The sequence below is a fragment of the Haplochromis burtoni genome, unplaced genomic scaffold (assembly GCF_018398535.1).
Source record: "Haplochromis burtoni strain Fernald_Lab_line unplaced genomic scaffold, NCSU_Asbu1 Contig_141, whole genome shotgun sequence".
NCBI lineage: Eukaryota > Metazoa > Chordata > Actinopteri > Cichliformes > Cichlidae > Haplochromis > Haplochromis burtoni.
Window position 1 is genome coordinate 345,787 of NW_024582502.1, and position 14,091 is coordinate 359,877.

Sequence of the window (14,091 nt, forward strand, 5' to 3'; positions counted from 1 at the left end):
CACTACAAAGCAGCGCAAAAGCAGGATGAAGCTCTGCGAGCATATATGGAAAAATTCTAACAGGGACAAACAAATTCCACCTTCTTAAAATGAAGTAACAATAGAAAAATACATTTCCAATTTCATATTTCTTTTTATATGTTAGTATGCCACTGACCATCCCCTCATTTATTTGGCTACAGACCTTTTGCAGGGAGTAACCTATGGAGTGGCAAACAAAGAGAAGAAAACACAAGCTTCCCTTATTGCCTTAACATATCGCCAGACGCTGGATACAAACCTTAAAAGCTGATTAAAATGAGACTCTAGGTTGCCTCAGTAGTGAGAAAGCTATCGACATTTGATTTGTACCACAAGCATTTTCAAAAAAAGTCATGCATCCAATAAAATGGCCTTGAGCCACAGGCTGAATATGACACATTTGGGCACATGTGAGAAGGATCGTGGGAGTTGAGGTGGGTGGTGGGAGAGTGTGCAGTGTGTCGAGCTGTCAGGTTTGACATCATAATTGCTTTCTCACATTCTGCAACATATGGGAGACGGTATACACAGGTACAGAGTGACTCGATGACCTCGGTGTATTTAACCTCTCGTAACGTCTTAGAACTAGTTTCTGGAAAAAATAGAACTACTGCAGACTGGTTCAGGTAAAGGTGTTCCCCAAGTGTGTGGAAGCTGAATGGCCTTCTAATGTGAGTATGTTATGAAAACAAGATCTGTGGCAAAGCCCAATCGTGGATACGCTGAATATTCAGGCTTTCACCTTTAATCACTTTTGCTTTATTCGTTTCCATGTATACTAACCTTTTTAGCTGTGGTGTTTCTACCAGTTTCAAAATAGATTTTTTTGTTTTTGTTTTTGAAAGAAAACATATGTAGTCTATCTATGATTAAAAATTATTTCCAAGAGTAATAATTTATACATTCATTTATACATGTTCAACATTGTTGTCATGAAGTTAAAGCTAGGCAGCCAGTGTTTTGTTTTTGCGTCGTTTTTACTGACCACACAACTTTAATACTAAATGAAATGTCACTGAACTTGCCTTTTTTCCCCTTTTGATCCTCTACAGTTGCTGTAAAACATTTTGCATTGCAAAGACCGCTCAAAGTTACGACTGGGCGTAAGTTTTGTTGATGCAGCTCACGTAAATTTAAACTAAAGACTAGTTTGAACAAAAACTAAAGATATTAGGAAGAGGCTTGGGGGAAATCAGTTGATGTGACTGCCATGTGAATTTTCTGACTAATAGTTAAAAGCTTCTTTTGGCTGCTCCCTCACAAGGGTCGCCACAGCGGATGGATCTGCATGTTTGATTAGGCACAGATGACCTCCAAATGTAATCCTCCCATTTAAGTGGGCTTGGGGCCGGCATGAGGAGTACACAAACTTGTGACCCCATGAGGCTGGGATTGTATCTCCTCCCAGTCCTAACCAAAGAGAATATGTAAACCACTACACCAGCAGGCTCCAACCCCCGGGTCATGGACCGGTAACAGTCCGTGAGTTGTTTTGGTACCGGGGCGCAAGAGTTGAGGCTTGGGTGCAAAATTTATGGTTTTTATCGTTAACTCTGTTTCCCTGGGTCTTTTCCTGTGTTGTAGTTGTGTCTTATTTTGAATGAAATATTTACGCATTACCATAGCGACAAGAGAGCATTAAGGGGCAGAGAGGAGGATGTTAAACTCAATGTTGTTGGCGCATTTCAGGATGATGCTGCTAATAAAGTTACACAATTACACAGTGAATTCGTGTTTATTATTATATTTACAAAATACCACAGTTTTTGTCTTGGTCGTATCATTTTATTTTGTTGTATTTATCCGCGACACCTTAATGGCCGGTCCATGAAAATATTCTCTGACATTAAACCGGTCTGTGGAGCAAAAACGGTTGGGGACCGCTGCACTACATCATGGAGCACAGAGAAATACACAACTACCAGTGTCCAAAAGGGACAGATGATCAACTCTTCCCAGTTCCGATAAAATGACTTTAAATGTCTGCAGATACAGAGTACCGAGCAGCACTAGAAGTATTCAAAACGATATTTCTTTAAAAATGTATAACGCAAGATCAGGACCTAAAGATTATGTCACAAAATAAAATACACAAATAAAATACATTAAAAAAATACCCCCAAGAATATACATTTAGTAAACTAATAAATGAAAACAGTACAAGGATAAAGAAAATAAAAGATTTAAAAAAATTTGATTATGCTTTTCATCCAATATTTTTTCACTTGTCTCATTGACTTAGAGTAGGGTCCCTGCATGCTGCTCTCATCTAGGGGCTAAACATTATATAAGATCAAATATTAGCAAGTGTGGATGAATCACAGAAAGAGAATCCAATATGGAAAGCTTCGTTGCCTGTAAGTTTCATTCTAGTATTTGGGTAAAAACCTGTTGAAAAACATATGACAAAGTGCAGAATAACCCTTGCTGTAAGGCTACTTAAGCTCAGTCATGCTGTAGTAGTATTCAGAGCCTTCTCTCACCGATCCTGACACATTTGAGTCAGGATTGGACCATTATCTACTCCTAATATTGATCAGTGCGTTTCTATTGCACAGAGTACAAAGCAATTTTAGAAAATATATTTTTAAGTCATTTAAATTTAGGAAATACAGTACACCTGCTCTGAATAAAAAAACAAAAAAAACAACTGGTAATGAAGACAACAACACAGTCTGATGAAGCACTCAAAAACATGAGATGCAAAACAAAAAGGGGTTGCAAGGCAAGAAGAAGAATGAAGAAACCAGCAAGACGACAATGATACAAACCTTCTCACAGTCGTTCTCCGTGAACTTGCTGAGGAGCCTGCTTCTCTGCTGGGACTTGAGATTTCTCAGCATGGAGGCGATGATGGAGCAGACGTGCTCTGAGAAAGAGTAAAGTGAGAAGAGAAAAGCTCATCAACGACACAAAATATCTCTCAAACATCTCAAGCACGGCATCGCTTCACTGAAGACCTCACAGGGGTTTACAGTAAGCTTAAAACCCAACAGGTGCATGATCATTCACCACAGTTACAGTTAAAGCAAACAGTCTCAAACTCTTAAGAAAAAAGAACCGATTACAGCAAAGCTCATTCTCACCCACATCCACAGAAAGGACAAATCGATTAGCACTTGATAATTTGCAATTAGAGCACGCAGCTGGCTAAGCGTGGATACTCTTACAGAGAGTGCACAGAATGAGAGGAGGGAAAAATGTTAATGAAATTTAGAAATCAATTTTCATTTTAGGCCATGCTGGAACATGCTAAATGGTTTTGGCTGTGGCTGAATTACATTTATCGGGGTGATAGAAATTCGTCTGTGGCAGCTCTGGGGCCATTTAGCAAGCAGGAGGTCTAGAAACATGTTAATTGACTGAATTAGCAACAAACACCAGTTAGTCACATTGAGTGCCCTTGTTAGCCAAATTCATGCTATGTAAGACGTGTTATCTCATTCAAAGACCTTCTTAGTCACAAAGCGGCACCAAAAGGCAACAATCATAGCATAATATTGCTCCATGATATTGAATGGGAAATACAGTGTACACACAAGGGGGGGGAGAGAATATGACATTGTAAAATCTCTGGATATACAGAGTGGAGGGGGAAAAAATGTAATTGGACTTTATCAACAAGAGGTCAATATTCTCTCTCAACGAGGCTTTGCAGTTGCTAAGCAACAAGAGTGCAGGAATCAATCCCATTTCTACTTTTTAAAAGGGGTCGTATTTGCTGTCAGCTCCCTTTGTGCAATCCCCTATGACCCGCAGGCTCTCTACCCACAAGAAGTGAAGGCTGGGAACACTTAAGGCTCTAACACCTGCCAGATGTAGCCTTTTCAGAATATAGAAATATCCATCAAAAGCAGAGGAAAAAAAAAAACGTGTGAAAATGAACTAGCGTACAATGCAAAATAAACTGGAGTTGCAGTGTTTCAGCATGGCAATTCAGCGGAAATGTAAAATGTAAAAAAAGCTAAAAATTAAACAATAAATGTGTATTCCTGCTAAATCTGCAAGCCAAATATTTGGTTATTTTAACACTTCTGTTCGCATCTATTGCTCTTCTATCAAACTAAATCCCTCCAATGTTTTACATCAAACTTCTAATAATTTACTCAATACTTCTGATGTAATTAAAGTCCCTGAAACTGTAGCTTTGTGCTTTAATTATGCCTCTAAGCAACCAAATATTCTTGAATAAAAAACAGCTTTTAGTTATTTGTTGACACAGAGAAAAGGTAATGTTGGTGATAAGCCCTATATGGGTATGGCTTAATCAGGTGTGACATACGGTGATGGCAAAATAACAACACCACGGTTATATTTTGATTCAAATATTATTAAACTCTGATTCATTAAAATTTGAGAATTCAATACGTGAAACTTTCAAGGCATTCTGAATTCACATTATCCATATCTCAACAGTCATTGCAAGAATGCCCATGTCTAAAGTAGACCAACTTTTTGATTTATACTGCTGTGATATGTTTGTTTACAGGAGTAAATTAAGGATTAATTAACCATACTTCAAATTTTGACACACTAAAATCACCTCAGTACTTCTATTAAAATCCTTTATATCATCATGACACATCAGAACAAAGGAAAAAATAAATGAACTATTTCTGACTGGTTCAGAGGTATCACAAGTATCTGCTCAGGCTGAACATCAGGACGGTTCAGTCCAAAGATCCCTTATTTTAATGTAGACAGCCTTATTTCCTGTACACAAAGACAAGGAGGCTAAATGCCATTTCCAAAAGGACACTACTTTATCAACTTGATCCAAGTGGTAATTGATGTCACCACCTCCACGCCCTGCCGGGGAGGCTATTGATCGCTGGCTGCAGAATGTTCTTTCCAAAGAGTTTAAAACTAAGCAGAGACTGCTCCTTTGAGATTTGTGAAGGAGGTGGGAGCGGGATTACATTGTGGCTACCAGATAAAGGGCAAAGCTGAGTAAAAATAAGCTTCCTCATCTGTCTTAGAAAAGTGTGCAATCAATACCTCATTTAAATGTTTTCTTTCAAACCTCCTTCAGTATTTCACTATGGGAAGCGCCCTCTGGCGTGACCAATCACGGAAGCGCCACTACCACCACGCCTGTTCAAGACAGACCAATTACTTCAAGGACAAGGGCCCCCCCAACCCCTGGCCCCCACACTAGGTATTCTCACTTTCTTCCCTGTAAAGATTATAAGAGCTCCTCAGCGGTCCTCAACCAGGACAATCTGTTCATTGACGCAGCCATTACGGTTGTTCAAGAACGTGGTTTTTTTTTTTAGTTTTCGGGAACATCTATTATGCTGTAGCTTTGTATTTTCATTGAGGAAATAATAGCAGTTGTCGCGTTACTGCTAGCACATCCTGTGCCTTTGGTAGAATTGTGGGTATGTACTAGGGGTGCAACGATACACAAAATTCATGGTTCGGTTCGATACTCTGGTATCACGGGTCGATATTTTTTCGATACAAGAAAACGTTCATGCCTTTTTAATTTGTCATTTATTAAAATTATAAATATATATTTTAACTCAAAAGTATGGTTTTTAAATGTAATGTTGCTGAAACAACAAATTAAAAAAATAAATAAATCTATCTGATCGAGAAATCACTCATCTTTGGAAAAGAGAGTTTATTACAGAGAAATGGCTCTTTCCAAAATAAAAACTATACTATACGCTTCTTCTGGGCTATATTCTCAGCAGCATATTAAACATATCAGGTCCCCATAAGGAGAATCATGTGCTAACGGCTGTCTAAATGACTCGGGTAAAGTTTGTAGCATGCATGCTTGTTGTTTTGTCTGCTTCCACTTGTCTTTGCACTAGGATGATGTCGGTGTAAATGTGCAGTGATATTCGTTGTGTTCCCACTAGTGCCGTCAGCGTTAATCTCGTTAAAATGACATTAACGCCATAACGCAGCAAATCTCCGTTAATGAGTTACCGTGGATCGCCCCGTGCGTGGGGCTGGACCGGGTCAACACGTTAACAAGCTAACTGTGCTAACGCACTAGTTCCCACCAATTGAGCATTGCGTGGCACATCCGACATACTGTTTTTCTTTTGTCCATGACGCGCTTACCTTCAGGGTCATGCTTCACATGAAAACCAAGATAGTTCCAAACGCCAGATCTGAATGAGGGTGGGGGAGGTTCAGCTTTGAGCTTAGCTTCTGTCTTGCTAGCTTGCGCTGCGCTCAGTGGATCTGCACTCGACAGTGCAGCCTAGGCACAGTAGCTGAACGCAGATTCACTGAGCACTCAACACAGACAGCATTGTCAGAAGAAAAGTTGATAAAATAAATAAAATTTTTTGTATTGTTCAATACATATGCGTACCGAACCAAAAGCACTGTATCGAACGGTTCAATACCGATACGAGTATCGTTACACCCCTAGTATGTACGGACATGTTTTATTTTTTTATGAAGCCAGACATAAAGCCAAGAGAGCAGTGTGACTGGACCTTGTTTCTGAACTTTCGTCCCCCGGGTTAATTAGCTGCCAGGGTGGAGGAATAGCAAGCACGCGCAATCTATTCATGAGTGTTAACAACCGTTGCCAGGGGCTACAGGCTACAGTTTGCAACGAAACCAACCATTTACAATGGCGTGGTGGGTTCAATGGCTACAGAGCAAGCCAAAAAGGCTTTAGAGAGCAAAATATCCTCTCTCTTAAGCTGAGGAGCGGTATCTAGGCTTTTATTCCAGACATTTCCAAATTCCGAAAAGGTGGGGGATCATTTGGTCCCATTCTGAAATTAACGCTCCCTCAGTTCTCACCTCAGAAAATACAAATTCAGAATGTTGACACAAAATGTGTTGTTTCGATCTATTCACATCGATAGATCTACAAGACACTCATTTCCACGTTTCCAGTGCTGGATAAATGCTAATTCTTTAGGTTTGGGTTCCAGGGCATAGCCTACAAATAACTCTGTTTTGCAACAGAAAGCTGGTCTCATTAACAGCTTGCTTGCGTTTAACTGGACTGATTGTTTCGGTGATTTCCGTCATTCCCCCAGGGGCTGTCCTCGCTGCAGCTGGATGTGAGACGTTATCTCAGTCATATGGCCAAAATTTCTCCCCGAATGTCTACTGGCTCTCGGTCACTGGAGGGACCCCAAACTGTTCACTGTTGGTGACCCTTTGAATACCGTTATTATGAGGAAAATTGACAATGGATGCTACATTAACAGGATAGGGGTATATTTCCGAGGGGTCCGCCGTAAATGACACCTCGCTAGAAATTACTTGGAGCTGGCAGCAGTTTTTCCAACGCTGAAGTGTTTTTTGCCGCTTCTGAAAAGTTGTCATATCTTAGTTAAAACAGACATAATAGCAGTTGCGTATATACACCGTCATGAGGAACTCGCTCTGTAACTTTGCACAGACTGACACACAGCCTGATTACGTGCAGCAGCAAACACCTCCTGTCATTACGCACGACACACATTCCCAGTGTGTTGAACACCATGGCACATCTGCTCTCCAGAGGGAATCAACTCTACTGGGAGTTTAGACCCAATTCAGAAATGGTGCAACAGCTGTGGGAGAGGTTCGGACAGATCTGTTCGCATCACACAAAAATGCACAATGTCCTCTGTTCTTTTCGTTAAGAAACAAGGGCACGCCATTAAGAGAGGATGCACCCATCCTATTGCTGGCTTTGGCATCAGCGAAAACAGTGAGTGATTTGCATGCTATGAATGACTTATCTATGTCCTGTTCCTGTCTGCAGTTTGTCCCCCATCCTTATAATAATTTTATAAGGTGGCTCTGCGCCCCTGCCTTCATGCCTAAGGTTAGGGAGTCTACCTATAGCTGCCCCAGGATCTATCAGCTTTTCCTCTGCCATTTGTTGCTGAGAGCCAGAGGTGGCTAAACTCACTTTGTCCTGACCGATCATTAGCAATCTGGGAGTAGGCTATATCTCCCATAGTGAGATACCACAATTGGTTTTCAGAGAACAGAGGTTATACAAGTAACCAAAACTTTTGAGTAATGAGTGTAGCAACTGGGGGGGGGGCACGCAATCCACAACAGGGTCCTTCAAAAACAACACTAGATCAATGGATATTGCCGTTATAAATGTCAAGCAACAATTTCGTCTGAAAAGCCTACCTCACCGTGTTAGAGTTGCATCATTGCTGACAATAAGACAACGCGAGACTGCTGTTAGTGTTTGCACTTCCAAAAAGTAATGCACGAAACCCTCGAGTAAAGTTAAACTACTTCACAACAGTGAACAAGGTCCCTGTCAAATATTCCTAGAAATATTTGCACTCACATTACCCAATGCATAATATTCCAATTGCAAATATTCAGTCATCCTCCTCCAATCATTCATCATTTGCATTTGCTTTGCCCCAGGGGATCCATAGCACTAAGTTAACATGCAAATAACCCTGAGGGGCCTGGATTCATTTATTGATTGACAGTTAAAGGAAGCATGGTGTAATTCTGAATGACAGAAGAACAGATAGGTGGTAGCTAAATGACAGACTGATTGAGTCTGGACTAAGAGCACCCTAGGGAGAGCAATCAGCCTCTCAGCACCACAGGATAGACTGTCAGGAGGTACCTGAAGGAGCATGAATGAATTGTGGTTTTGTTTGTTTGATTTATTTCATTGCTATCAATTTGCTATCATTAGCTTGGCTAAGTTTAAAAACTTAATCTACATATTGCCCCTAGGAAATGCATAATACATCTTGTTCCAATACCTGTTGGTGGGTACACAGTCTGATAATTTGGGAACTTGGGTGGAAATTTGCAGTCCTGGATGTTTTCAGCTGCCACAGTAACTAATGTTTCTGTCCTATTTTTGTCATAATTGAAGCAGTCATCTGTTTAATTAGCATCTTCACGGTTCCTCAGATGAGTACATAAACAGGTATCTGAGAGTATGTTCTTGGAAGCAGAAATGGATTTGTGGGCAGAAATGACAAACATTACGGTTTATTTATGCTCCTGTTGACAAAATGCAGGCCATCCTGATGACTTAACACACATGACATGCAGAATCTGATTGAATATTTTGTGAGTTAAAATTATTCTTCTTAATACAGCTGTACACACCAACTGCACAATTTCCATAGAAGACTTTGTGGCATTTGCTTTTCTTTTAACCAAGCTTGAATTTTCAGATGCGAATAAACAGATCTGACCAATCAGACCACTGTGCTTGCAGCTCAAAATGTGCACAGGTACTGGATATACAAATAGTAAAATAATACTATTTTACCTCAGACACAGATAGGTGCTGCTTCGGCTCAATTGGCTCTCTAAAATTGTTTTTCTGTCTGAAATGTGGTCCCAACTCTAAAAGCAAAAGCTCAAACTGCCCAACTGAGATCCTGAAATATGTACGAAAGCAGCCATGAAAGAGCTTGAAATCTTGGGTCAAACCATGAAATTCTCCCTGGTGCTTGCTTGTCTTGAGAATTGGATGAACCCAGAATCTCCATTTCTTCCTTTTTCTGTGCAGAAAGACCAGGTCCAGCTTGTCATCACTAAATTTCGACTTTTCTTTTTCCACTAAAATGCAAGTTCATATCCAAAAAATTCAGAATTTAGCATCACTTTTTTGCAATGGACTTGGTGAGTAAAAAGGCCTTTAGAAGTTCCTCTGGAGGATAAGGTCTGGAGAAAGAGAACCAAGTTCACATCTTCGGATTCATTCATTATGTTTCTCAGTAAGATTTTCAGACTTTGTAACACATTATACAGTACAGTTTTTCTTTATGGGAGCAGTTTTTGTATACAAAGTATATCTGGTTCTAGTCTATATTTGTCAGAATAGCCATGATCACAGATGAACTACAGGCAATGAAGCAATTTGTATGTAATTTGTATGAGACATCTAATGTTGTCCTTTCTGAGATGTAGCAAACAATAAGAGTTACTTTACTAATGGAATTAAGCAAGGATGCTGCCAGGTTGGAATTTGTGGCAGGACACTTGACGTCTGCTCAGCATGCATATTTCAGACCATTTTTTCCAACGAGAAAAAAAAAAGCAGCTGTCAGGTTGAATCAATATCTGACTGTACTGGACACACGCAGACAGCTCTGCCAGGTAAGATAAGAGAATTTTAAGGTTGCACTTTTATTGCTTCTAAACAGGTGTTAAAGTGGAACGGAACAATCCAAAATGGGAATTCCAGTTAATTAGTACCGGTAGTCTAATCTGACAGGCAGTTTCCTCAAGAAAACTATCAAGAAAGTTATTTACCTCTGTGTTGCAACTTGTATGTTGCTCACAGTTGATGGGATGAAGATGCTTGTTCAGTACTTAGAAAGTAATGTCATCCCACAGTCAACTTATGTCTTCAACACATCCTTTCTTCTTGTAATCACTTTGACGTATTCATGCTCCAGATATCAATAAAGTTGCCTGGCTAAAACTACAGAAGATCAGAAGGGAAGGAAAAATGTTCATGTGTGATAATTCATTTTCAGAGACAGAGAAAGGTGTTAAAAAGAGAGGACCGTAGAAGAAGCTGTGAGATTATTTTCAGAGGTAAGTACTGCTCAGTGAAATCTGAAACGCTAAAAATCTAAAGGTTGGGTAAAGTTCTAAATTTAGAGATTTTTTTTACAATAGCTCCAGGATTTATTGTTCTGTTGCTGAATTTATGTATTTTTTGCATATAGTGAAAAACATAAAAACAAAATGAAGTACAGCAGTTTTGTTGCATCAAAATACACTTTCGTGCAGGCTAAACTGGTTATTGCGCAGTATTCTGATGAAGACTGCAATAATGGACCGATGCAGGGCAAGCTCTGGTGTTCTTGGTAAATGTCAGATTATATCAAGAGTAGCAGACAGTAATTTAAATTTTGTTAAACTATCTAATTTACAAAGTGCAATAAAACCTAAAGCAGCAACAGCAGCATGGGTCAGCTGGTCACAACCTCTATGCAAAGAAAATAAACTAGAGCTCACCATACAATTTACGTGTCTTATTTCTAAGTGATTTTTTTCCCTTGCTGCATTGTTACACCAGAGAACAAGGGTTCACAGCTACCTGCCAAATCCCACTTTAACCCATGCTATTAATCCATTTCTGACAGACAGTATATGACCGCAGAGCAATCATTTTCTAAACACTACAATAGGTCTTATAAACAAAAAAAACAAAAAAAAATGCTTTTTGTACAGTATATTATTAGTATATTATATATTTGTTCCACCTTGTTGCACCAAACAACCCGTGCATTGGAAACGGCTGAGTTTATTACTTGCTACTACTACTAAGTAGAGCAGGGCGATATGGCCAAAAATATTTATCACAATATTTGAAAATTTGCGATAACGATATAACTGACGATATAATTGATGCGAGACAAAATACAACTCCACAACATTACCAGCGAAAAAACACCCCATCTATTTATTTTCACTTAAACAAGCTGCTGTTTTTTATATGCATTAAAGCTATTTAAAAATTTAACAGTCCAAATGCAAATTCCTTGCTGAAAGTTTAAGCAAAAGCCATTTCCAGTAGAAATGGGCTGACATATCCTGAGCATAACCATGAATAATAACCACTGAAGTTAAAAAGAGGTGCTTTGCAACATTAAACTGCAGTGTGCCAAATAAAAAAGTCAAATATGTATTTTTCGGCCCATAAGGTGCACCGGATTATAAGGCACATTAAGCAAAACAAAGCAGTCAGATAAATCAAACTTTATTCAACTCATTCTTCTTGCTTCCTCCACTTCTGTACCATTGATTCATTAATGCTGTATTCTATCACAGCTGCTCTATTCCCATGTAGTTGCAGTATATTAATGGCTAACCTCGTATTGTGGATGGATTATCTCAGTTGTTCTCCTGACTGAAGTTTGGTCCGTTTACAGCATCCTGCCATGTGATTGCATTTGTCTCTAACCATCAGGCACGTTAACTTTTATCGAGTGGAAAAGTGTTAGTGTTCGTCCTCCAGCTTCACTGTTTATGTTATGCTAACATAGCTGTGTCGCTAGCGATCACGTAGCACATCATTATATACCAGCTAGCCCAACTTCAGTAACCCTACAAACGTCACTGCTGTTTAGTTTCCTGTCTGGAAGTGATAGCAGAGCTGTACGTTTGAATTTTTTCAGAAATCTCTCAGTCAGAACATGCAATATCATGTTTAGGTAACTAGCGAAACTAGCGAGCTAACTTCCTGTTAACTTCTAACTCCGTTAAATGTAATAAATTCTGTTTTCATTGATGCCTGGATGTTAAACTTCATAGTTAAACCTGGTAAAGCAGCAATGCTGATTGCTTTATTAAAGATGAAAGAATTTAGACAGTTTTTAACTCTCAGTGATGCTGCAGTGTTCGTTTGACTTTGGCACCTTGGGATTGGGAGTTTAGGACACAGATTACTCCCAGATTTACGAGCACCTTAGTCCGACAAATTTGGCAATAACGAAGGCCGCTTGCATGTTCTACAAAAAGAAATGTACTTTAGTGGGTATCTGACAGACAAACACCAAACCAGTTCCACATCACTGAAGTGGCACCATTTTTACAAACCAAATCTGGTTCATCCTCACTCAACGATCCGCTTTCTCCCTTCTCATTCTCCGTTGCCGCCATGCTTTTCCGGCCATGTGCGTATGAAAACAAAGGCACTGCGCATGCACGTTTTACCCATATTCTATCGCGATATTTCATTTTCTTATTGTTGCCTAACATTGTACTGGTATTATCGTGAACGGTATAATATGGCCCAGCCCTACTACTAAGTAATACATTTCGCCTAAATGTTGTCCAAGTCCCTTTCTGATCAGTCTGTTGAAATAAACCGTTTATATACAGTACAAGTTTATATACCCCAACACATTTCATTAAAGTTTACAGAGATAAAACATGATCCCCCTACAGAGAAAAGACCAAATATGAAGAAGATGTTAATTAGATATGTCTTTACACAAGGCTCTAACAGCATATCTCTCCCTCTGAAATACACTAATAATAGGATTAACACAGCACGACTACGACAACACAGTTTGCAATCATACTTGTAAAATGTTACTGATACCAATCTATGCCTAAAACGTCTGTGCTGGGAGAAGGATGAATAAAGGAGATTTCTATTTGATTCTGGGCTTTTTTCCCGAAATATACAAGTTTCATCTTAATATCTAGATAACCAAGTTTTTCCATTATAGTCACTTATCTAATGTCATATATTTTACTATGCATTCATGCTTTAAGAAAAAAAAATCTCATTTGTTAATATCAGAGAAGAGATGCTTGTGATAAAGTAATAAGATGATAGAGTTTGATGTTTCGTCTTTGTAATGAAATCTCTTCTTGAGGACGAGGAGGAGGAGTGGAGTTGCTTTCATAAAGGGATGCCGTTTCCATCAAATGGTCTGTTCCATCTTTTATACCCACAACGTGTATATCTTGCAGACCTGCAGAGCCATACATGATGGTGCTTCTGGTCTCTTTCTGGCAGCATGTCTCACTCATTACCTATAGTAGTGCAGTCATTAGAAAATAAGGGTCGCGATACGGCCGTTGGCAGCACTGGAAGGTGTTTGTGTGGCATTCAAAATGTATCATGCACAAAGGCCTCTGTTCCCTCTCTCACCACCAAACAAACACGCACATGCACACAAGTGCACACACAAAAAAACAAACACTTTTCTGAGTTGGAGCTGGAGAAAGAGCTAGGACTATTGTGCCTCACCATGTAAATTAGTTGTTTACTTCTGTTCCCTCCCGCACTCGCTCACATCATTAGCCACCTAAATATAACAACCGGCTGCCACCAATTTCCATCATACAATCTCATTTCACTGGTAATGACAGAGTGCATACACCAATAAACCGAGACCCTAAAACAAGGTGAATGGCGGAGTCGAGACAAGAATACTTATGAGCACAGAAATGTAATTTGTTGTTTGGGTTTTTCTTTTTTCCGCGTCTTTTCAGTGTTTTCTCGTCACTTACAATGCCCTATTAATTATGCCATTCTGTGTGCTAACTTGGTCTGGCAATCCCTGGTCATTTGGGCTGTGCTAATTTCAAAAAGGATTTCACAGGGATCAGTCTTCACAAAAAGGT

General features: G+C 39.5%; 1 protein-coding gene across 1 annotated transcript in view; it reads right to left on the reverse strand.

The window, feature by feature from the left end:
• ctnnbl1 (catenin, beta like 1) overlaps positions 1-14,091 on the reverse strand; it is a 69,942-nt gene that overhangs the window by 26,886 nt on the left and 28,965 nt on the right. The window contains exon 12 of the mRNA XM_005931482.3: positions 2,793-2,890. Coding sequence (XP_005931544.1) covers positions 2,793-2,890 — 98 coding nt within the window. The remainder of the gene's footprint in view (positions 1-2,792; positions 2,891-14,091) is intronic.